At 44.6% G+C, this 23,851-nt stretch overlaps 1 protein-coding gene across 1 annotated transcript; it reads right to left on the reverse strand.

The window, feature by feature from the left end:
* Positions 1-8,282: 8,282 nt before the first annotated feature.
* On the reverse strand, positions 8,283-10,076 carry LOC134943628 (uncharacterized). The gene is made up of 3 exons (XM_063932369.1): positions 9,929-10,076; positions 9,641-9,853; positions 8,283-9,025 (listed from the first exon to the last, which is right to left on the reverse strand). Exon 3 carries the CDS (start codon positions 9,012-9,014, stop codon positions 8,346-8,348), a length of 669 nt encoding a protein of 222 aa, XP_063788439.1. The 5' UTR covers positions 9,015-9,025; positions 9,641-9,853; positions 9,929-10,076; the 3' UTR covers positions 8,283-8,345.
* Between the last annotated feature and the right edge of the window lie 13,775 nt (positions 10,077-23,851).

Raw genomic sequence — 23,851 nt, forward strand, 5'->3', positions numbered from 1 at the left:
GTATAATTATACTACTACATTTTGTTACGTACTTACATTTTTATTAATTTGCAATTTATCTATTTTATTGACTTTTTATCCAGAACCCAAGATCCTTTCTCATAGAGACCCAAGTTATCTGCTCCAGGTCTTCACTAGTGCTAGGACCATGTTAGTATCATACACTGGGCCTAATTCAGACCTGATCACAGCAGCAAATTTGTTCTCTAATGGACAAAACCATGTGCACTGCAGGTGGGGCAGATGTAACATGTGCAGGTAACTTACCTCCTTCATGTTATACAGTCATTGCTACCTCTGCGACCCCTCCCGTCATCTTCAACTGACACTTTGCAGTTCTCTTTGCCAGTCACCGGACACTCTGCAAATCACTTTGCCAGATGATCTAAAAAACACAAAAGACTATCATTAAGCATAGTACTAGTTTAAGTACAATAAAATGTCCATGAGTCAACCAGTTTTCCAATTTTCCTTAAACCAAACAAGATACTTTCAAAGTTATTAATATCCCATTTATCTATTTTATTAACTTTTTCATCCCAAAGCCATGATCCTGCCTCATAGAGACCTAGGTTATCTGCATCCCCTGTATGTGTGCTTATCCTCCATACTGCCCTCTTTATTCCTGTAATGCTACATTTTTATTCCTAAATATGTCGTACCTTCCTGCACTTCTCCTATTTATGTGTCCTTGTACCTGTATTCCCTGTTCTGTCTATCTTGTCTTGCCTTTCAGCTGACTATACTGCACTATGGGGTATATGCAATTGCGGTCGAATTCCCGAAATTGTCGAATTTCGGGTCATTTTCGCCCCCCAAAAAAATTTGTCAATGCAATTCAGTGCTTTCCGTCAAAAAAACGGACTTTCAAAATTCGACTTTTTGAAATTCGACTTTTTGCAAATTCGACTTTTCTGCAATGATACAAGTGCTGCAATTCGACAAAAGCATATTCAATTCAAGTTTGGAAATTCGACAGCAGTGCTTTTAGACAGTAAATTCGTCATTTTCAATCCGCCACACTTTTGAGGGTGAAAACAATAAAAAAAAATTTAAACATGTTTTTTTTTTTTTTTGGGAATAGCATATCTATTTATATTAGAAGGGATTAGGTACTTTTTTTTTTCCGGAGGCACAAGTATTATTTTTAACAATATCATTTTTTTTAATTTTTTTTTTATTGCTGGAACGGGAAAATAAAAAATAAAAAATGGCGTGGGGTCCCCCCTCCAAAGCATAACCAGCCTCGGGCTCTTCGAGCTGGTCCTGGTTCTAAAAATGCGGGGAAAAATTGGGCAGGGATCCCCCGTATTTTTAAAACCAGCACCGGGCTCTGCGCCTGGTGCTGGTGCAAAAAATACGGGGGACAAAACGAGCAGGGGTCCCCCGTATTTTTCACACCAGCATCGGGCTCCACTAGCTGGACAGATAATGCCACAGCCGGGGGTCACTTTTATACAGTGCCCTGTGGCCGTGGCATTAAATATCCAACTAGTCACCCCTGGCCGGGGTACCCTGGGGGAGTGGGGACCCCTTCAATCAAGGGGTGTCCCCCCCAGCCACCCAAGGGCCAGGGGTGAAGCCCGAGGCTGTCCCCCCCATCCAAGGGCTGCGGATGGGAGGCTGATAGCCTTGAGTAAAATGACAGAATATTGTTTTTTCCAGAAGAACTACAAGTCCCAGCAAGCCTCCCCCGCAAGCTGGTACTTGGAGAACCACAAGTACCAGCATGCGGGAGAAAAACGGGCCCGCTGGTACCTGTAGTTCTACTGAAAAAAAATACCCAAATAAAAACAGTACACAGACACCGTGACAGTAAAACTTTTTTACACACTGCCGACACACACATACTTACCTATGTTCACACGCCGACATCGGTCCTCTTCTCCATGTAGAATCCACGGATACCTGAAAAGAAAAGATCAATATACTCACCTCAGCCAGGGTCCAGAGATAAATCCACGGACTTGGCAAAAAAATAAAACGGACACACGGACCACCGGACTGAAAGGGGTCCCATGCTGACACATGAGACCCCTTTCCACGAATGAGACCTGTCAGTGACAGCTGTCACACAAAGGTCTCTAAAGCCAATCAGGAAGCGCAACTTTGTTGCGCTCACCTGATTGGCTGTGCGCTGTCTGAACTCAGACAGCGCATCGCACAGCTCCGTCCATTATATTCAATGGTGGGAACTTAGCGGCTAGCGGTGAGGTCACCCGCCGGTCAGCGGCTGACCGCGGGTAACCCCACCGTTGACGGCAAAGTTCCCACCATTGAAACTAATGGAGCGGCTTTGCGATGCGCTGTCTGACAGCTCAGACAGCGCACAGCCAATCAGGTGAGCGCCACGGAAGTAGCGCTTCCTGATTGGCTGAAGGGACTTCAGTGACAGGAGTCACGTGATGTCCCGGCATTCGTGGAAAGTGGTCTCATGTGAAAGCATGGGACCCCTTTCAGTCCGGCATGGAACGGGTGTTCGTTTTTTTTTTTTAACAAGTTCGTGGATTATCTCTGGACGTGGATGTACCTCTGGACGCTGGAAGGTGAGTATAATTGTTTTCACTGGTACCCTCGGATCGTCGGAGACCGTGGCAGTCGGCGTGTCAACATAGGTAAGTATGTGTGTGTCGGCAGTGTGTAATAAAGTTTTACTTGTCACGGTGTGTGTGTCCTGTTTTTATTTGGGTATTTTTTTCCCAGTAGAACTACAGGTACCAGCGGGCCCGGTTTTCTCCCGCATGCTGGTACTTGTGGTTTGCCAAGTACCAGCTTGCGGGGGAGGCTTGCTGGGACTTGTAGTACTGCTGGAAAAAACAATATTCTTGTCATTTTACTCAAGGCTATCAGCCTCCCATCCGCAGCCTTTGGATGGGGGGGACAGCCTCGGGCTTCACCCCTGGCCCTTGGGTGGCTGGGGGGGGAACCCCTTGATTGAAGGGGTCCCCACTCCCCCAGGGTACCCCGGCCAGGGGTGACTAGTTGGATATTTAATGCCACGGCCGCAGGGCACTGTATAAAAGTGACCCCCGGCTGTGGCATTATCTGTCCAGCTAGTGGAGCCCGATGCTGGTGTGAAAAATTTGGGGGACCCCTACTCGTTTTGTCCCCCGTATTTTTTGCACCAGCACCAGGCGCAGAGCCCGGTGCTGGTTTCAAAAATACAGGGTATCCCTGCCCAATTTTTTCCCGCATTTTTAGAACCAGGACCAGCTCGAAGAGCCCGAGGCTGGTTATGCTTTGGAGGGGGGACCCCACGCCATTTTTTTTCCGGGTTTTTCCCGTTTTTTCCCGTTTTTTTAAATCGCGGCAAAATCCGGCAAATCGGCCGATTTTCGCCCGCGGGACTGTCGAATCCGTTTTTCATTGAATATGGTGAATTCCGGCAGCCACCTGCCAGAATTCACCTGTCGAATTGTGTCGAATTAAAAAACGGCGATAATTTGCCGCGATTCGCCGTGAATTGCATATACCCCAATGTCTTCCTTACCCCTCTCCATCATACCCTGCTATGTAGGACTCACCTCTTCCTACCTGTCTTCCTGCATGGAAACTGGAAACGTCAGCAGCTGTAGATAGAATGTTACAGGAAGAAGCATTGTGATGTCACGGGCTAGTGATGTCACAGGCTAGGTGTGATGTCACAGTAACCAGCAGCAAAAGCTACAGAGTTACAGCTATCTTACATATACATTTTCTACATCAATTACAACTGGATATACATGAGTTTCTAGTTTAAAAAAAAAGTAGAAAATAAGGCAATGTTGTACAGAGTGCCTCAATGTATAGGTAAAGAGAAAATATAAGTGACAGGAATTTCTAGACTAAATCACCACTTATATTTTATAAGGAAATAAAGCTCTTTATCTAAGAGGCTGAATTAATTATTTTCCATTGTGTGTGTGTGTGTGTGTGTGTGTGTGTGTGTGTATGTATATATATATATATATATATATATATATAGAGAGAGAGAGAGAGAGATAGCTATACTAACTATACTATCCCATTAAACCAGGAAACTCATGAATTATACAGTTTCTGTGGCTGGCTGACCTCAAGTCTGCATTTCACCTGGTTTAATCAGCCACGGAACCTGTGTAACCCATGAGAGTATAAAGAGGAGAAGAAATAAGAGTTGTCTTTTTTGTGGCGCACTAGAAATTTATTATTCAATACCAGCATATAGAAAACTGTAAGGCGGGCCCGCAAGATGACATTCACAGGGAATAGGTAATGACATCCACTCGACTTGTTCACACCCACTGGATGTGTTGGAAAGAGGTTGAGTGGACAGTGAGCGTGGCTGTGCCCTGTGGCACCACGTGGCACCATTGTACCGACAGCCGGACTGCTGAGAAAGGAACCTGGAGGGTACATAACTTTTTGGTTTTCATTTCATCTCATGACACTCCACCCAAAGCTACTCTTCTGGTTATCCTATCAACTAGGACAACAATGAAGGTGACTTCCTAACATATCTTCCATTGTTTTTCCATGTCACAGAAACATTGCATGTGTGTTACAGGTGACCATCCTAATCATCTCTCCTTCACTTTATAGTAATGTCATTGTTAGTGATACATTATTTGGATCGAGCATCAAAAGGAAACTTAGGTATAAGAGTCTGGCCGGCATATCACTTATTGCATGATGACCTTGTGCCTGCGCTGTACTGTATGTAGACGGAGCATTTGGTTTTGCTAATGACTTACATAGATTTCATAAGAGGGCATGCCGATATAGCATATTGTTGAATGTTAACATGCATGATCTTAAACCCCATCTATAAATGTTCTGTTGCGAGACTTCCAATATGCTCAGAATATTGCTACTGTGACAGATGATTTAGTATGTACTAGCTGGAGTACCCGGCGTTGCCCCGGATTTTAAGAATGTCTGTTTACAAAAATAAATGGAAATATTAAACACACAGTATAAATAACATTCAAACTTCTCACACTCACTTACAAAGCACTCACCCACTCCTCTCCCATTCACATCTCTGACCTTATCTCCCTTTACTCTCCCACCCGTCCTCTTTGCTCTGCTAATGCACGCCGACTCTCCTGTCTTCTGATTACTTCCTCCCACTCCTATCTCCAAGATTTTTCACATGCTGCTCCCTTCCTCTGGAATTCTTTACCTCTCCCCCTCAGACTCTCCACCTCTCTACAAAACTTCAAACGGGCTCTTAAGACCCATTTCTTTACCAAACCTAGCCAAATCTAATCCTAACCCTCTGTTCCACGCTCTCTATGTACCCCATCTGTGTCACCCCTGTCTGTCTACCCCTCCCCTTAGAATGTAAGCTCTCATGAGTAGGGCCCTCTTCCCTCATGTGCTTATCCTATTCTTACGTTAATAATCCTCAACTGCCCAAATCACGCAGTTTTTTGGCCACCTGGAACTTATCTCTGTCATTTACTGGTGTAGTTATGCTTAGTTACCCTGTACTTGTCCTATATTGTCTTCAACTGTAATTCACTGTTTTCCTGTTTTGATTATGTGCATATGTACTCTGTAATTGGGCGCTGTGGAACCCTTGTGGTGCCATATAAATAAAGGATAATAATAATAATAATAATAATAATAATAATTGTAGATAGCTGAATACCCGTGCTTTGGTACGGGATGAGGATGGCAAATGAGAATGCTAGTTTGTTAATTTGCGTTGATTGGAGATCTAGTACATACCCTCCAACATTTTACACATAAAAATCGGTACAAAGTAGGAAAAGGGGTGTGGCCACATGTAAAGGGGGCGTGGTTACACCCCCTATTCCTATACTTTCGATGGAAATTTGGGGGGACATTTACTAAGCAGTGATAAGAGTGAAGAAGTGAGCCAGTGGAGAAGTTGCCCCATCAACCAATTAACAGCTCTGTATAATTTTATAGTATACAAATTAGAGATGTTACTTCAGTGCTGATTGGTTGCCATGGGCAAGTTCTCCACTGGCTCACTTCTCCGCTCTTATCACTGCTTATTAAATGTCCCCCTTGGAGAGCCAAAAATCGGTACAGACCATAAAAAAAGTTACTGTGCCTGCCAAAAAGGTACAGTTAGAAGGTATGCTAGTATATAGGCATATCTTGCTTCCCTGATGCACTTTGTGTAGTGGCCGCACCCCTTTTTGGTCCCCCAAGGGACCTTGCTCTTCCCACTATAGACCTCTCAGTCTGTGGCTTCCTGCTTCCTCCATTCCCCTCCTCACATCATGTCACTGGCCCTGTCACATGCAGCCCTGTCATCACTGAGATGTCATGCATGTCTTGATATAGTGTGTGCTGCTGGCCCACCCCTAGGGGTGCTAGTGGTGTTACCCTCACAGGGGTAAATTTACTAAGCTCCCGATTTTGACCGAGATGCCGTTTTTTCATCAAAGTGTCATCTCGGTAATTTACTAAACTCAAATCACGGCAGTGATGTGGTCATTCGTAATATTTTGGAAGTTCAAGTTAAAAATCACAAATGAATACACCATCGGTCAAATTACGCCTGTTTAGATATGAATCTCGGTCATTTACTAACCATTCGTAATTGTAATTGCTGCCGTGAAAATGCATTTGCGGCCGCGAAAAATTACAAATCGTAAAAAATTCCTAAAAAAAAATGCGCCAGCATTTGAAAAGCGTGTTTACATGTGTACTCAATTATCCATTACTCACACCTGAATGTTTGGCCCTATAAAAGTGTTCCAGGCACATTTTGAATTTCTCTCACTCTGAAATGGCGGCTGTGGTGTGTGCCAATGAATTTATGTTTGCTGTGGGATACCTTAGACTGCTCCATGAGGCTTCCAGGAATCAGGCCCAGGTAAGTGAACATGGTCAACAGGTTGTCCAGGTGCCGCGGAGGCTGCGCCAGCCTCGTTTTTTTAGAGGGCGTTTAAACTTAAACGCATTGTCCGATGATAGGGTCATACAGATGTTCCGCCTAAATAGAACCAACATTTTCCACCTGTATGACCTTGTCAAACTGGGCCTAGACCCTGAGACAGCACGCTCTCGCTCTGTCTCAGGCCTACACAAACTCCTGGCTGTGTTACACTTTATGGCTACTGGGAGCTTCCAGGCTGTGGCAGGCGACGTCATTGGTATCTCACAGCCCACCTTTTCAAGATATTTGAATCAGGTGAGTCTAAAAATACATATGCGGTTATGTGTAAGTGTTGCTTCTGTAAGTACAAACAACACAGTATTGTATAGAATACCTAACATGACACTCACCTTAGCTTCTTTAATGTCCACTCAGGTTTTGGATGTGTTGGATCCACACATTAATGCCTCAATCTGCTTCCCTACCGAGGAGTCGGAGTGGCGTGCTGTCAGGGTAGCTTTCTATGAGCTTGCTGGCATGCCCAATGTGCTGGGGGCCATAGATTGCACACACGTTCAGCTGAGATCACCTAGGGGCCGGCAATACATATATACAAATAGACATCTGGCACAATCAACTAATGTCCAGGTGGTCTGTGATGCAAACTTTAAAATTATGAGTGTTGTTGCAGGTTACCCTGGTGGCTGCCATGACTCCTTCATCCTCAGTCAGTCATCGCTCTTCGATAAATTTGAGGCCGGACAAATGCCTGATGGCTGGCTGTTGGGTATGTTAAAAATGTTTTGTGTGTATGTCTTTTAACCACAAACTCTAGTTTTGAGTAGGGGAAAGAATAATCTAACACATGTACTAATGTTGACTATATCTGTTTTTCAGGTGATGGGGGTTACGGCTGCTACTCTTGGCTCCTTACTCCATTGTCCCAACCTGATTCTCCTGCTGAACACAGTTACAATCATGCACATAAGGCTACGCGGAATGTGATAGAAAGATGTTTTGGTGTGCTGAAGTCACGGTTTCGGTGTCTGGATAAATCTGCAGGCCTTTTGTTGTATAGTCCCTCAAAGGTGACTAGAATTGTGTTCTGCTGCTGTTTTCTCCATAATCTGTGTTTAAGTCAACATCTGGCACATGATGAGGGAGAAAGCAGTCAGCAAGCAGAGGAGTTAGAACCATCTGGTGACAGTGAGAGTACATATGTAGGGAGGCAGGTACGGCAAGAAGTGATCCTGCGGTATTTTTCAGGTAAGTTTTTGTAGGATGTAATTATCCTTGACTAAACACTTTGCAATACTTTCTATTGTGTGTTTTGTTACTTACTGTTTGTTGTTTATAGTGGTGTGTACATTGTACTTAGTTTATGTTATAAATACCTTTTCAGTCATTACCCATGAAAAACATACATACATACATAGCAGCTTCAACAATGTTTGAGACGGACACAGGAAGTTGTGTGTTTGTCAAATCCAAATTTTTATTGTGAAAATCACATTTGTCAAAATTGTTATTTTTTTCGCTTGTGTGTGCTGGGTGCTGTGCTTTGTGCTGGCTCACTGGCACGTGCTCTGAAGGAACGCCGAACAGGGGAGGTTACTGGCGTTTGGATAGGGGTCGTGGTCCCAGAGCTGGAGGTCACTTGTTGAGCTGCCATCAATGTTATGTTGTTGCTCAAATTATTAATGCTAGCATTCAGTTGTGTGTTGGTTGCAGTGTGGCTGGCTACAATCCGGGATAACGACTCATTCACAACCTGGTTGTGCTGAATGAGTTGAACGAGTGCCTGCTGATGGCGCTGTTGCTCATCAATGATGCGCGTTAAATGAGCCAGCATTTGGTTGTTGTCAGCCCTTATTTGCTCCATCGATGTTGCGATTCGGCCTACTTGTACAATCAGTCTGCCCGAGTTGCGACTAATGCGCGGTAGATGATGGGGCAGACTGGCAAGGTGTTGGGTATGTGCGGTCAGGCTGGCATTGCTTTGGGCCTCTTGGCTTGTCCAACTGGCCCAAAAGTCATCTGGTATTTGTGTTTGGGGTGGAGCTTGTGCCAGTTGTGGACTCATGGAGGCTTGGGGGATATCCTGCAGCTGTATTGGCTGGCTCGGGTCAACAGGTGTAAGTTGCAGTGTGATGGTTGCCTGTTGGTCTTGTCCCTGCTGGTCCACGTCGGCCATCAAGCTGGGCTCTGTATGGGGTGGCCAACATGCAATGTTTATTTTTCTATTAATTTATTTGCTAGTTCTACACATTACTACATTCATAATACTCCATTTTTCAAGTTTTTAGACTTGTTTTTGTAAACTTATAATGTGTTTTTTCGCCAAAAACATATATACCATCACAGGCGTGCACATAGACAGACTTGAGTAATCCTCACCTAACTACCTCCCCTCCACAGCATTACAGTGTTATGTCACCTCCCCTGGCCACGATATAGACTGCTTACCTGGATAGTCCAGAGGAGCGGAGCAAGTAAGCAGTCTACATACCGGACAGGGGAGATGTGTGAACACTATAATGTTGTGGAGGATTTTTTTTTTTTTAATTTTGGTTTTTATATTTATTTTAATGTGCACGTGTGTGGCCTAAATTTGTACAAATGTATGTTCTTTTTTAATAATGATGTTGGCGATATCAACCACTAAGACCTTGAAAAATTAAACATTTTCAACTTTAGCAATTGAAGACGTAACATCACATTGCTTGTTATGTCAAACATGTAATCTCAACTCCAACTCACAACATAGTAACTGTACTGTGTAGATTATTTGCTATGTGTTTAGTTTCTGTTTTGACTCACCAGATAACTGAGGTGATCGGGGCTCATCACTCTGTGGACTCGCCAATAGTGCCAGTGGTGGCTGGGGTGACACTGCAGAAATGCGCCGCCTGGGTGGGGAAGATGGAGCCGCAGATTCCGTGCCAAGACGCCGTGTCTTACTTGGCCTCCTGGGTAAGTGGCCCGAGCCCTGTGATGGGCGCCTTACAGGAGGTCGGCTTACAGAAGCAGAACCTATGAGAATATATAAACATTAATATTTTGTACTTCTATGTGTTTGCAGAATATGTGACTACAGTGAAGTCTTACCTGCAATCCCAGCATCATCCTGAGTTGTCTGAGGCCTGTCTGGCCGGCTGGTCTGTCGGACTGTTGAAAAAGTGGAGCAAACATTATTACCATGCTTTGTGTAAAAATTACAACTGCAAAGCCTTAGTGTACTGTAACCATCTATTAGGTATTCGAAAATAAACTAATTTCTGCTTAAGATCTTCGTGCTTCCTTAATTTGTGGTGTATATCAAAATGTACATGGTGTTGCACAAAATAAATCTGTTACATTTGAGAATTATGCGTCAGATATTGCATAGATTGACTACTTGCAAATGTTACCAAAATGTAATTTTGAATTAATAGAACCTTTTTTAGGAAGTAAATAAATCAAATATTTAAAAATACAATTAGATACAACACCGATGTCCAAGCAATATCGCAAAATTATTATGGCAAATACACATACCAGCAGGCATTGCACCTGTTTTAGCGCAAAATTTAAAAAAAAATACAGCCAAGGCAAGATGGAAAATGCCATTTCTAAACACAAACACACCTTAAGGGTGCATAGGCCTGCAATAACTGACCAACAATTTTTGCATCCTTTACCCTTAAAAAATGATTTAAAAAACATTTAGAGGACATTTAAATAAAAATATAACAAATCAAACTCACCATCCTGCGTGGGTCGGTCCGAATCCCGGACATGAGTAGCAGACACCACTTCTGCAGGAATCAATGCCCGCACAGGCTCCTCCCACTCCCGATAGGTTGCCCGGAAAGGGGGGCCACCTCCGGTTTTTCGGGCTGATTTTGCCTCTTTGGCCATCTTGGCCTTGACACGCCGCTTTATGTCATAGAACCTCTTGCGACACGTGTCCTCAGTCCGCCTCCCCACACCCTCACTATTGACGGTAACTATTACTTGCCCCCACAGGACAGACTTCCTGCGGGAGGACACCTTGCCAGCATCCTGACCAAACAATTGGCGATGGTGCTTCATCAGCTCACGCACCAACGCCATGTTTTCAGCATAGCTGAACTTAATATTCCTGCCAGTCTTGGTAGTGGTGCGTGGCTGCGGAGCCACAACACCATCACTATCACTGGAGAATACAGCAACAGGCACCCCCTCCTCCTCCTCCTCACTACCCCCCTCCACCTCACTAACAGCCTCCACCTCACTAACAGCCTCCACCTCACTACCAGCCTCCACCTCACTACCAGCCTCCACCTCACTAACCTCCGCCACCACACTGACCTCTGAGTCTGACATGATGACAAACGTCAAAAAACACTGAAAAATCAAAACACAAAACACACTCCTCCACTACTACTACTACTACACACCACACAGCCAACACACACGCTCACTCACTCACAAACAATGACAAAAGACTTTAAAAAAAAAACAAGGACAAAAAAGTTGACAAACTGAGAAAAAACAATACTACAAATATGACAAGACTACTTACACACACAGTACAGCACTCAACAATCACAAAACTCCTCTCCAAATCCTCCAAAAACTCCACCAAACTCACCAACTCCAAATACACCTTCCTCTCTCCTCTCCACTAGCTAAACCCACGAGGTGCGGTGTGTTTGGGGCGGTTTTATAGTAATATGCACAGACACTCCTCCTTCACGAATACAACCAATCACGGACGCGTGACAAAAACGAAACTTAGGACTAAAAACGCGGCAGCAATTTCTAAATCACTGCCGTAACAGACATGTGACGCAGTCGTAAAAATAACCAAAAACGCGGCCGCGAAACAACAAACGCGGCCGCATTATACAGCAGAAAACCACGAATGACATCGACATCGGAACAAAAGAAAAACACGAATACGACAGCTTAGTAAATGAGTCGTAATCAATTCAAAAAGTTGCAATTTTACACTGTCGATGTCATTCGTGATTGAACTTTGACCTGAATCTGGAAAATACGAATCTTAGTAAATTTCCCCCACAGTGTTTGTTCCCAGAGTGTAAGCATATGTGTAGCAAGTTTGGTGTATATTGCTCCAGGCATTCCAGAGTTATGCTGACTGCTAAAAAAACCTCTGTGCTGCTGCCTAGGGGTGTCTTATCCCCACAGTGTTTGTTCCCAGCTTGCAAGTCATATGCAGTGGCGCACCCAGGGGGGGGTTTCCGAGTACCCAGAAACCCCCCTCCACTAAAAAAAAAAAAATTTTTTTTTTTTTTTTTTTTTAAGCTGCATGAGTATTATTAATGACTGTCTAGCGTCCTCTGCAGCCTGCTGTCTTCCTGGTGGCACTTGCAAGTGCAATAAAATTTTTACTTTACTTTAATTATAGTACATATATATCGATGTGCCTACATATATACACATGTATATACATACATACATACATATAAACACACACACACACACACACACACACACACACACACACACACACACACACATATGATATATATATATATATATACATGTGTATATATATGTGTACTGTATGTGTGTGTATATATATATATATATGTATGCATGTTTAATATGCTATGTATATGTGTATATGGGTTCACTACGATCTCCCGGCGGCCGGCCTCCCGGCGACCAGCATACAGGCGCCGGGAGGCCGGCCGCCGGCTTACCAACAGTGTGGCGAGCGCAAATGAGCCCCTTGCGGGCTCGCTGCGCTCGCCACGCTACGCGCGCCACACTATTCTATTCTCCCTCCAGGGGGGTCGTGGACCCCCACGAGGTAGAATAAGTGTCGGTATGCCGGCGGTCAGGCTTCCGGCGCCGGTATGCTGGTCGCCGGGAGCCCGACCGCCGGCATACACAAGACCACCCGTGTATATGTATGTGCTGTGTATGTGTATATATATATATATATATATGTGTGTGTGTGTAGATATATGTATATGTATATGTGTGGGTATATATATATATATATATATATATATATACACGCAGACACACTAGTTTTCCGGACCCAGCATATACTGGGTCACCTCAGTCCCCACCCCCGTGATCGGCTCCGCCCAGTTCTGGAAACCCCCCCATGCAAATCCTGCGTTTGCCACTGATATGTGAACCAAGTTTGTTGTAAATTGGTCCAGGCATTCGGGAGTTATGCTGTCTCATGACATACTCTGTGCTGCTGTCCCACCCCTAGGGGTGTCTAACCCCCACAGAGTTTGTTTGCAGATTGTAAGTCAGATGTGTACCAAGTTTGGTGTAAATTGCTCTAGGCCTTCCACAGTTATGCTGTCTGCTGACATACTCTGTGCTGCTGTCCAATCCCTAGGGGTGCTAGGGGTGTCTGACCCCCACAGTGTTTGTTTCCACAGTGAAAGTCATATGTGTACCAAGTTTGTTGTAAATTGCTGCAGGCATTCCAGAGTTATGCTGTCTGCTGAAATACTCAGTGCTGCTGCCTCACCCCTAGGGGTGCTAGGGGTGGGTTACTCCCACAGTGTTTGTTCCCAGATTGTAAGGCATATGTGTACCAAGTTTTGAGTACATTGTTCCAGCAATTCTGGAGTTATGCTGTCTCCTGATATACTCTGTGCTGCTGTTTGCCCCCCCAGGGGTGCTAGGGATTTCTAATTGTTTTAGTTGCCTCCGCCGTGTTTTGATATGCTCGTATGTAAAATTTCACGATCGTCACTTGTAAACTGTGGATTTGTATAGATAGATAGAAGGACGGATTTTCGCTTTTATATAGCAGATACAATTAGTTTACTTTGATATGTGACTGTCATACTTGGCAACATTTTATAACAAGTTCCAGGGATGCTTGGTGGCTGAGCCCAGTGCATGGTGGAATGTCATGTGCGGATCTGTCTAGGAGGTCCTTGGTGCGCTACAACTCCCATCGTTTCATGTTTACTGTACTTCATTATAATGTGATGATTTGTTTTTAATTCATGTTAATTACTCATGTTCCATACATTTTCATTTATACCACTTAATGTGCACATAACACAGTGTTTATAGGGCCTAATTCAGACCTGATCGCTCGCTAGCATTTTTTTGCAGCACTGCCATCAGGTCAGAACTGCGCATCCGTATGCACCGCAATGTGCAGGCATGTCGCACAGGTACAAAACGGTTTGTTGCTCTGCGATGGGTTTGTGAAAAGAATCCATTCGCATGGGCGATCGCAAGGAGATTGACAGGAAGAAGGCATTTGTGGGTGTCAATTGACCGTTTTCTGGGAGTGGTTGGAAAAATGCAGGTGTTCCCAAGCGTTTTCAGGGCGGGTGTCTGACTTGAATTCTGGTCCCGGACAGGATGAAGTGATCGCAGCGGCTGAGTAAGTCCTGGGCTACTCAGACACTGCACAAAATCTTTTGTACCGCTCGGCTGCACATACGATCGCACACTTGCACAGTTAAAATACACTCCCCGGTGGGCGGCGACTATGTGAACGCAGGACTGCAAAAAACAGCTAGCGAGCGATCAGGTCTGAATTGGCCCCATAGATCCTCCAGACACCCCATGGGGCTGTTTTACTGGTCCATGTCAGGTTTGGCCATCTAAGTGTGAGGTCAAATTGATGAATATTCCTGGTCCACATCTCCAGAGGCGGGATGGCCCTGCGTGTGGCCAGATGTACAGTGGAGACATCGGATAACAGCCCATGTCCTCTCATGCTTTACAGTGTTTAGTTGCAAAATTGGTGGTGGTGGTGGGTGTTTGGTAGTCTAAAGCACTGGGGCTCGTTACAAATACTGGAGTCTATTTACTAAGCCATGGAGAGAGATAAAGTGGACGGAGATAAGTACCAGCCAATCAGCTGCTAACTGTCAGGTTTGAAACATTACAGGAGCTAATTGGCTGGTACTTTATCTCCATCCACTTTATCTCTCTCCAAGGCTTAGTACATAGACCCCATTGTATGCAGTGGCTGTGGCGGGGATGAAATGGTTAAAAAGTAGATACTTTTTTGCTGGTGAGCTACAGGGCCCAGATATCACACACTTTCAAAGTTCTTGGCTGCCAGTTGGGAGGGATATGGCGCAACCATGTGGGCAGTGCAGGGGCATGACAGCAGAATCGCATCATCAAGGCACAGTATATAAAGCCACGATTACATCATTGTAAAGCGGGGGAAGGGGCCATGATGATGGGATTCAGCAGGAATAGCGTCATCAGCTCGCCTGGACTGGTCACTTCACATGGGAAGTGGGCATCAGCGTGTGGAACTGAGGCGTTACTGAAGATATGCCTACACCTTGGTGCCTGCTATCCTGGAGTCTCCAAGACATTGTGGGATAATAGGCAAGTACCATATGCTCTATCATGCGTTGGGATCGTGTAACCGACGGTTGGGATCCCAGCGGTCAGCATCCTGATACCATAGGTGCAGGGAGTGCAGCTGCTATGGGGCCCAGAGCTGAGAATGGCCACCTGCCCTTCACAGTTACATGTGTTATATACAGGGTGTAGCTACCATAGGTGCAGGGAGTGCAGCTGCTATGGGGCCCAGAGCTGAGAGGGGCCACCTTCCCTGTCACAGTTACATGTGTTATATACAGGGTGTAGCTACCATAGGTGCAGGGAGTGCAGCTGCTATGGGGCCCAGAGCTAAGAATGGCCACCTGCCCTGTCACAGTTACATTTGTTATATAGAAGGGTGTAGCTACCATAGGTGCAGGGAGTGCAGCTGCTATGAGGCCCAGAGCTGAGAGGGGCCACCTTCCCTGTCACAGTTACATGTGTTATATACAGGGTGTAGCTACCATAGATGCAGGGAGTGCAGCTGCTATGGGGCCCAGTGCTGAGAGGGGCCACCTTCCCTGTCACAGTTACACGTGTTATATACAAGGGTGTAGCTACCATAGGTGCGAGGAGTGCAGCTGCTATGGGGCCCAGTGCTGAGAGGGGCCACCTTCCCTGTCACATTTACATGTGTTATATACAAGGACGTAGCTACCATAATTTCAGGAAGTGCAGCTGCTATGGGGCCCAGTGCTGAGAGGGGCCACCTTCCCTGTCACAGTTACATGTGTTATATACAAGTACGTAGCTACCATAAGTGCAGGGAGTGCAGCTGCTTTGGGACACACAGCTGAGAGGGGCCACCTTCCCTGTCACAGTTACATGTGTTATATACAAGGGTGTAGCTACCATAGGTGCAGGGAGTGCAGCTACCAGAGGCGGATTGGCCCACCAGGACACCATGACAGATTTCAATGGGCCGTTCCCATATTCCCCTCAGCCAGGCCAATTCACACTCAGGCTGGGCTGGCTCACACTGCTTCCAGTACTTGTGGTTCATTGGAATGCAATCCGGAAGTTAGGCCAGCGGGCACTTTCAGGTGCCGCTAGCCGTGAAAAGTGGTGATGCTGTTCTACCAATGGGGGACCTTGAGAAAGTTAACTAGCCCAGCAGCATCCTCTCCCTGGCCCCGGCCAAAGGTCTCTTCAATGAGCCCGGCCCAGGAGCAGCAACAAAGCGATGGTCGGAGCCGAGTTCACTACACCCGCTGCCACCCCAGCTCCCGCACTCTCACTGAACTGGCCAGAGTGGCGACTGAGCACTGAAGGGAACCCAGCAGAGAGGTTATTTTTAATTACATTATTTGCATTATCATGTTAGGCATCCCTGGTCACAGTGTATGGTTTGGGGACTGAAAAGGAGCAGGATGTACCTTGTTTTCAGGATGCCAGCTGACCAGGCAGCACTCACAGCCCGCCCTGGGACAATCTCTAATGCAACGTCCTTCAGCCCTATAGCTGCCCAATGTCTGTCCATGATGATGGGCCTATTTATGTGGTGTCTACGTATGCAATGCGGTGGCTACGTATGTAATGTGGTGGCTATTTATGTAATGTGGTGCTAGTCATATAATGCAGTGCTACACGTGTATTACAGTGCTATACCTGTAATGTTGTGCTATTCGTGTTATGTTGCGCTATTTGTGTAATGCAGTGCTATACGTGTAGTGCTATACATGTAATGCGGTGCTATACGTGGTAATGTAGTGCTATACGTGTAATGCAGTGCTATTTGTAGTGTGTGCTCCCTCCCTGTACTGTGCTGTATGTAATGTGTGCTGCCTACCTGTACTGTGCTGTATGTAGTGTGTGCTCCTCCTCCCTGTACTGTGCTGTATGTAGTGTGTGCTCCTCCTCCCTGTACTGTGCTGTATGTAGTGTGTGCTCCCTCCCTGTTCTGTGCTGTATGTAGTGTGTGCTCCCCCTCCCTGTACTGTGCTGTATGTAGTGTGTGCTCCCTCTCTGTACTGTGCTGTATGTAGTGTATGCTCCCCCTCCCTGTACTGTGCTGTATGTAGTGTGTGCTCCCCCTCCCTGTACTGTGCTGTATGTAGTGTGTGCTCCCCCTCCCAGTACTGTGCTGTATGTAGTGTGTGCTCCCCCTCCCTGTACTGTGCTGTATGTAGTGTGTGCTCCTCCTCCCTGTACTGTGCTGTATGTAGTGTGTGCTCCCTCCCTGTACTGTGCTGTATGTAGTGTGTGCTCCCTCCCTGTACTGTGCTGTATGCAGTGTGTGCTCCCTCCCTGTACTGTGCTGTATGTAGTGTGTGCTCCCCCTCCCTGTACTGTGCTGTATGTAGTGTGTGCTCCCCCTCCCAGTACTGTGCTATATGTAGTGTGTGCTCCTCCTCCCTGTACTGTGCTGTATGTAGTGTGTGCTCCCTCCCTGTACTGTGCTGTATGTAGTGTGTGCTCCCTCCCTGTACTGTGCTGTATGTAGTGTGTGCACCTCCTCCCTGTACTGTGCTGTATGTAGTGTGTGCTCCCCCTCCCTGTACTGTGCTGTATGTAGTGTGTGCTCCCCCTCCCTGTACTGTGCTGTATGTAGTGTGTGCACCTCCTCCCTGTACTGTGCTGTATGTAGTGTGTGCTCCCTCCCTGTACTGTGTTGTATGTAGTGTGTGCTCCCTCCCTGTACTGTGCTGTATGTAGTGTGTGCTCCTCCTCAGAATCAGAAGTAGATTAAAGGCATGACTGCAGTGTCAGTAGACACTGAAAGTGGCCATATCAGTCCTTGTATATTCAGACGTACAGATGTGCATCAGGGAAGGGTATTGTAGCAGCATATGCATAAAGCGGGTCATTCTGAGTTGATCGCTCGCTGCCGATTTTCGCAGCGCTGCGATCAGGTAAAAAAATGGCAAAACTGCTCGTGCGTATGCGCTGCAATGCGCACGTGCCTCGTACGTGTACAAAGAGCATCGTTGTTGTGCAATGCTTTTAGCGACGAATCCATTTGCACAGCCGATCGCAAGGAGATTGACAGGAAGAGGGCGTTTGTGGGTGGCAACTGACCGTTTTCTGGGAGAGTTTGGGAAAACGCAGGCATGTCCAGGCATTTGCAGGGTGGGTATCTGACGTCAAATCCAGGACCTCCGTCACTAGAATCATCGCACAGGATAAGTAACTACAGGCTGGTCTTGTTTTGCACAAAATATGTTCGTGTCGCTCGGCTGCACATGCGATAGAATAACTTGCAAAGCGAAAATACACTCCTCCGTGGGTGGCAACAATGCGTTTGTACGGCTGCTAAAAGTAGCTAGCGAGCGATCAACTCGGAATGAGGGCCACAGTCACAGGTAAACATTAGCATAACGTAAAGCAAAGGAGGCTTCAACTGTGTCTATCTCAGAATCAGGACCTCTGAGAAGTGACTACGCCCTCTTGACAGGCTCCTCCCCCTCAACAGACTTCGCCCCCATTAGGGCTGCTTCCATAAATTTCCCGGGCTGGTGTTTGATCCCAATCCGCCCCTGACACTATATGACATGTCAAACAAATTTACCAATAACGTCCATTCGTTCCAACAAATTCACTATATCATCCAGTGTGTACCTACTAGATTGTTAGCAATGCACGCTTCTGCATGAGTCTTGAGGATCTGACAGAGGAAAAGGCTACTGAGGAGGAATATCCATAGAGATACCTTTACAAGCTGATCATCTTCATCTGTTTGGTACGAGAATTTGATTGTCGCTAGAGCAGTGTTTCCCAACCGCGGTCCTCAAGGCACACTAACAGTCCTGGTTTTAGTGATATCCAGGCTTGAACACAGGTGACTTAATTAGTACCTCAGTTATTTTGATTTAACCATCTGTGCTGAAGCCTGGATATCACTAAAACCTGCACTGTTGGTGTGCCTTGAGGACCGTGGTTGGGAATGCCTGCGCTAGAGGATAAGAATTACTGTCACGGTTGATTTCTGTTGATTCTTGAACACTGAAGACGCAGCCGATTTATCACTATAGAACATTTTGCACTTGTCTTATCGGGGATTGGACAAAATTGAAATTTGGCTGCTGCCACTGTTTATGATTTGGAGTGTTCTATTTTATTGGATACCACAAAGAAGTGGCCACTATCAAGTTCACTTTTATTGCATATTATTGTATAAGTTGTTATAATATATAAGGTAGTAGCGCAAATTGCAACCCACAAGCAATATATATATATTATTATATATATATTTATATTTATATATATATACTGTATATCCAAAACGGCAGCACTCTGGATGTGAATAAACAGCTTTAAACCTGTCTGTCCAAAGAGTTTAACGGATTAGAAAGAGATGTTAGAATTATCATTGCAAAAGGGAACCCATGTGAATACAAGAGACGTATGAAACAGTGGTTAAAGATGTCTTTGTGAACTAGATAGAGTCCAGTCAGCAATATCAAAGTTTTGGTTTATTGTTTCAGAGATTAAGATCCAAATAGTTTGCTTCATTTTTGGACACTTATTTTTTAGTTTGGTTTCTCTCCCATAAATTTTGACTGACTTTTGAGGATACTGCGCAGTACAAGTAATGGTTGCGGCCCCGAAGGATATCACAAGGTGACCTGATCAATCACGCAATGGGTTTGCACAATAGTAATCCTAGGGAAATGAGTCCCCTAGACGTTGTCCGGTCTAAAGGGAGTGAAAAAAGCACTTTGAGGGGCAAGTGAAATTTTTAAAAGGGGGTTTCAAATAAATGACAAACATTGGATTGGCAGCAAGGGTTTTTCTGACACTGTTAGAATCTGGCAGACTGTCTCACAAGAGGTTGAGAATGAAATAAGACAGAGAAAAAGTGAACTATGTGGTATTAATGATATTGATTTACCCCCGCCATGTGTAACTGCACCCTTAGTGTAACCCCAACCTGGGGTACTGCCCACAGCACGTAGTACTAGAAACGGTAATAAGGAAAAGTTAAGGGTTACTCCCTATAAGCAAGGTTCCTGGAAATGTGAATGTTCTCAGACCAAGTTATGCGTAACAATACGTTGTCTAGATTGCGATAGCAAAGAAAAAGGAACTGACAGGCAAAGTAATCATACAGAACCACAGCTACAACCCGTTTATGTTGTAAATCCCACAGGGAAGCCACAAAAGCTGGTTCCGTATGGGCAAAGTACCAGTATGTAAATCTAGAATATTACAAAATTGGAAAATTAGATAATTGATATATCAAAGTTTATCGTAATAGTAATATTGTCAATTATAATCTATTATTCTATGTGCTTTGTAAATATACAAGTTGGGGATGGCAAGTAAGGTAACAATTCACCTGTGAGTTCTATGTGTCTGATGACATACGGATGTAAAATGTTTTTGACTGCAAAATATGGATAATATGATAGTAAGTAAAAGTTGCATGAGGGAAAATAACTCACCTTATTCCTGAATGCCATATAAGGTTTTAAAGATAATTAAGAAGCAGTAAGTTTAACTACATAGAACATGCTACTGCAAATTATACTAATGGGTGGTCATGCATAATTATGTAGATTTATATATATTTCCATAAGTCATTTTGCATATATGCAGTGTGTATTTTAGCTTTGGTTTAAAAAAGAATTCTCAGCTGTTAGGTAGCTAAAGACAGTAGCATAGTGCTCATTATTACAGTACGTTACTATTATTTAAAATACTAAAAGTTTTGGTAATGCAGTTTTGATAAAGTGGAAAATGAATCAGACATTCCAACCCCAGACATTGGTTTTAAACTTTTATGGCCTTTATTTTATGATCCTGTAGTTGCCCAACGGTTATTTGCTCATATAACAAACAATTTTTGTTTTGTGACAAGGTTATCACAAAGGGAGAGGAGTAGAATGTATTTGTTATAGGCAAAGATATCGTTACTATCAATAGCTGCATGGCGCATATACCAGTGCGTTTTTTTCTTAAAGATATGCAAGTGAAGAAAGGAAAAGTATGTAGGGCAAGTGAAGAAAGGAAAAAGTATGTAGGATAATAGATGGATCATAAAGAGAGGTGATTGGAAAAATAAAAGTTGAGAAGCAATATGGAGGTCGCATGAAAGGTTGAAGACTAAAAGAAAGTCTGTTTTAAGAAAGACTAAGAAAGACATCTGACAGTGGTCAGTATTAATGGCAAGGTTACAGAGGTGATGCCATGATCAAAAGATTTGGAGCACCAGCAGCTCCAGAGTTAAAGCAAGAACTAAGGAACAAGACAGAAGAAGTACCAGAAGACAAATGAATGATGCTTCTTCTGCCAATATGAAGTACAGGCTTCTTCAGGTGCCTCCCAGTGAACATAATGTCTCCAGAAGAAACAACAGAAGGTATGGTCCAGTCACCTTGCCCACTGGAGAAGAATGTTTGTGTCTAATCATATTGGAGCCAGCAGAAGACAGCAGAGGGAGGTACCACAGGAACTGATGATATCAGAGACACTTAAAGGGACAGGAGATACAAGAACTACAGTCACCAATACCAGTCCAGTTCTTGACCTCAAGTATATGTCCAGTGACTTTGCTGTACTGAAGCTTATCCAAGCGAGAATACAGTACACCCCAGTAGAAGTTGAGTTTTCCAGCAACTTATCAAAGGAGGTACAGAACCATTTAGAAGCAAGTTGGAACAGAAGTTCAGTATTGGTTCATTCTCGCAGTACCAATTGTGGAAGAAAGTAAGCAATACTGCTAGACCAGATTACCCCAGGGAGGGGCTACATCACCAAGTGATTTATCCAGAAAACACACAGCTAATTCAGTATGTGAATGACCTGCTGATTGCCACCGCCACTGAAAAAGGTGCCAAGGACAGACAGTGTCCTTACTGATGTTTCTGGAAGAACAAGACTGCAGAGCCTCAAAAGGAGAACTTGCAGCTAGCAAAGCAAAAGGTAATCTTCCTAGGACACTCAAGGTACCAGACATCTAACAGAATAGAGAAACTCATACTGCAAGCTAAGATGCCAACTAGTGTCAAGCAAGTCAGAAGATCATTCCTGGGCCTAGTAGGATACTGCAGAGAATGGATACCTCTAGCATCAGTCTACATGCAAGCATTGTATGACAACACTAAAAGGGGGGGAGGGTCCACATCCTACACAGCAACAGATGAATAAAGCAATTGAACAATTGAAAGCAGCAGTTGCGTCATCTTCGGCCCTAGGACTACCTGACTATAGAAGGAGGAGGCCACGCATGGGAGTCCTCACACAAAAATATGGACTAAGGCAAAGACCAGTGGCCTACTACTCAAGCAAGCTTGACAACATTACTCAAGGAGCACCTACCGACGTCAGAGCAGTGGCAGCAGCAGTCCTAGAAGAGGATAAGAGCACAGGCATAGTGCTGAATCATGAGCTTATCATCCAGGTACCACATGCAGGTACATAAAAGCTTCAACAAGCAAGAACCAAACACCTGTCAGCAGCAAGGCTGACCAAGTATGAAGTAGCACTGCTAAGTGCAAACAACATGACCATCAGAAGATGTACTACCCTCAACCCAGCAACCCTTTTACCAGCGTTAATAAATAAAGGTGTTGAATTTCCAGATTCAAAAGGAGGGAGAAACAGATTATCTACTCTATTGATGGATCAGCAAAAAGAGCATGAGGACCAGGAGGATGGTCCAGAAATGGAAGAAGAAGAAAATAATTATAATAATCAAAATTTTTCTTTTTCCCACGATTGAGTGGCTTTAATGGAACAAGACATTCAACCCTTGCCATATGTTACAGACACAGCCCTACCTAATGCTCAGCATGAGCTATATGTGGATGGATCAAGGTACTATGAGGATGGGATTCCTTATACAGGATATGTAGTAACCACTGAACATGACGTTGTGGATTCAGGTTCCTTACCATCTCAGCACAGGATTGTGGGCCAGATATGGAAAAGCAGAGGCTTCAAGATGGCAAGTGGCGAAGACATACAACATGCTTCACTTATCAGACACCAGTTCAGAGCTCTGTAAGGGCCACAAAAAGGTTGCAGTAATAAAGATCCAAGCACATGCAAGAAAAGATACTCCTGAAACAAGAGGCAACAATCTGGCAAGATGCTGAAGCTAAGAGGGCAGCAAGGTGTCCCTAGTAGAAAAGGCAAGCCTATACAGTAACCATTCCAGTGCCAGACCAAATGCCTGATTATGCTACACTGATTGAACTTCGGAACCAAGCAGGAGAGAATGAGAAAGTAGCCTGGGGAAGAAAGCAACCAAACAACCAACCAACCAACCAACCAACCAACCAACCAGTGAAGGTAGCAATCTACACTACACAGACAGAAGAAACAGAAGAAGTAAAGCCTCAAATGCCTAATCTACAGGATTTGAAGAAATTTCAGGAACAAGCAGGTCCTGAAGAAAAAGCAGCTTGGCAGAGAAGAGGAGTCAGAAAAGAAGAAGAAACTGGATTATGGAAATTAGAAGAGAAGTTATGCTTACCCAGAAGCTTATATCCACTTATGTGTCAAGTCAGCCTTGGACTCACACACCTGGGAAAGGATCAAATGGGAAATTTAGTTAATGAAAGATGGATAGCTCCAGAATTTTATCCAGATGCAACCAAGTTTGTACAAGCCTTCTGGATATGTGGAAATGTCCAATCCAGGACAGAAGGTCAAGACAACCCTTGGAGCAATCCCCCAAAAGTTATTTTCCATTTCAAAGACTGCAAATTGACTATATTTAGCTGCCAAAGAGGTATTGGTAGCCACAGACATTTTCAG

This window comes from Pseudophryne corroboree, chromosome 7 (genome assembly GCF_028390025.1).
Source record: "Pseudophryne corroboree isolate aPseCor3 chromosome 7, aPseCor3.hap2, whole genome shotgun sequence".
Lineage (NCBI taxonomy): Eukaryota > Metazoa > Chordata > Amphibia > Anura > Myobatrachidae > Pseudophryne > Pseudophryne corroboree.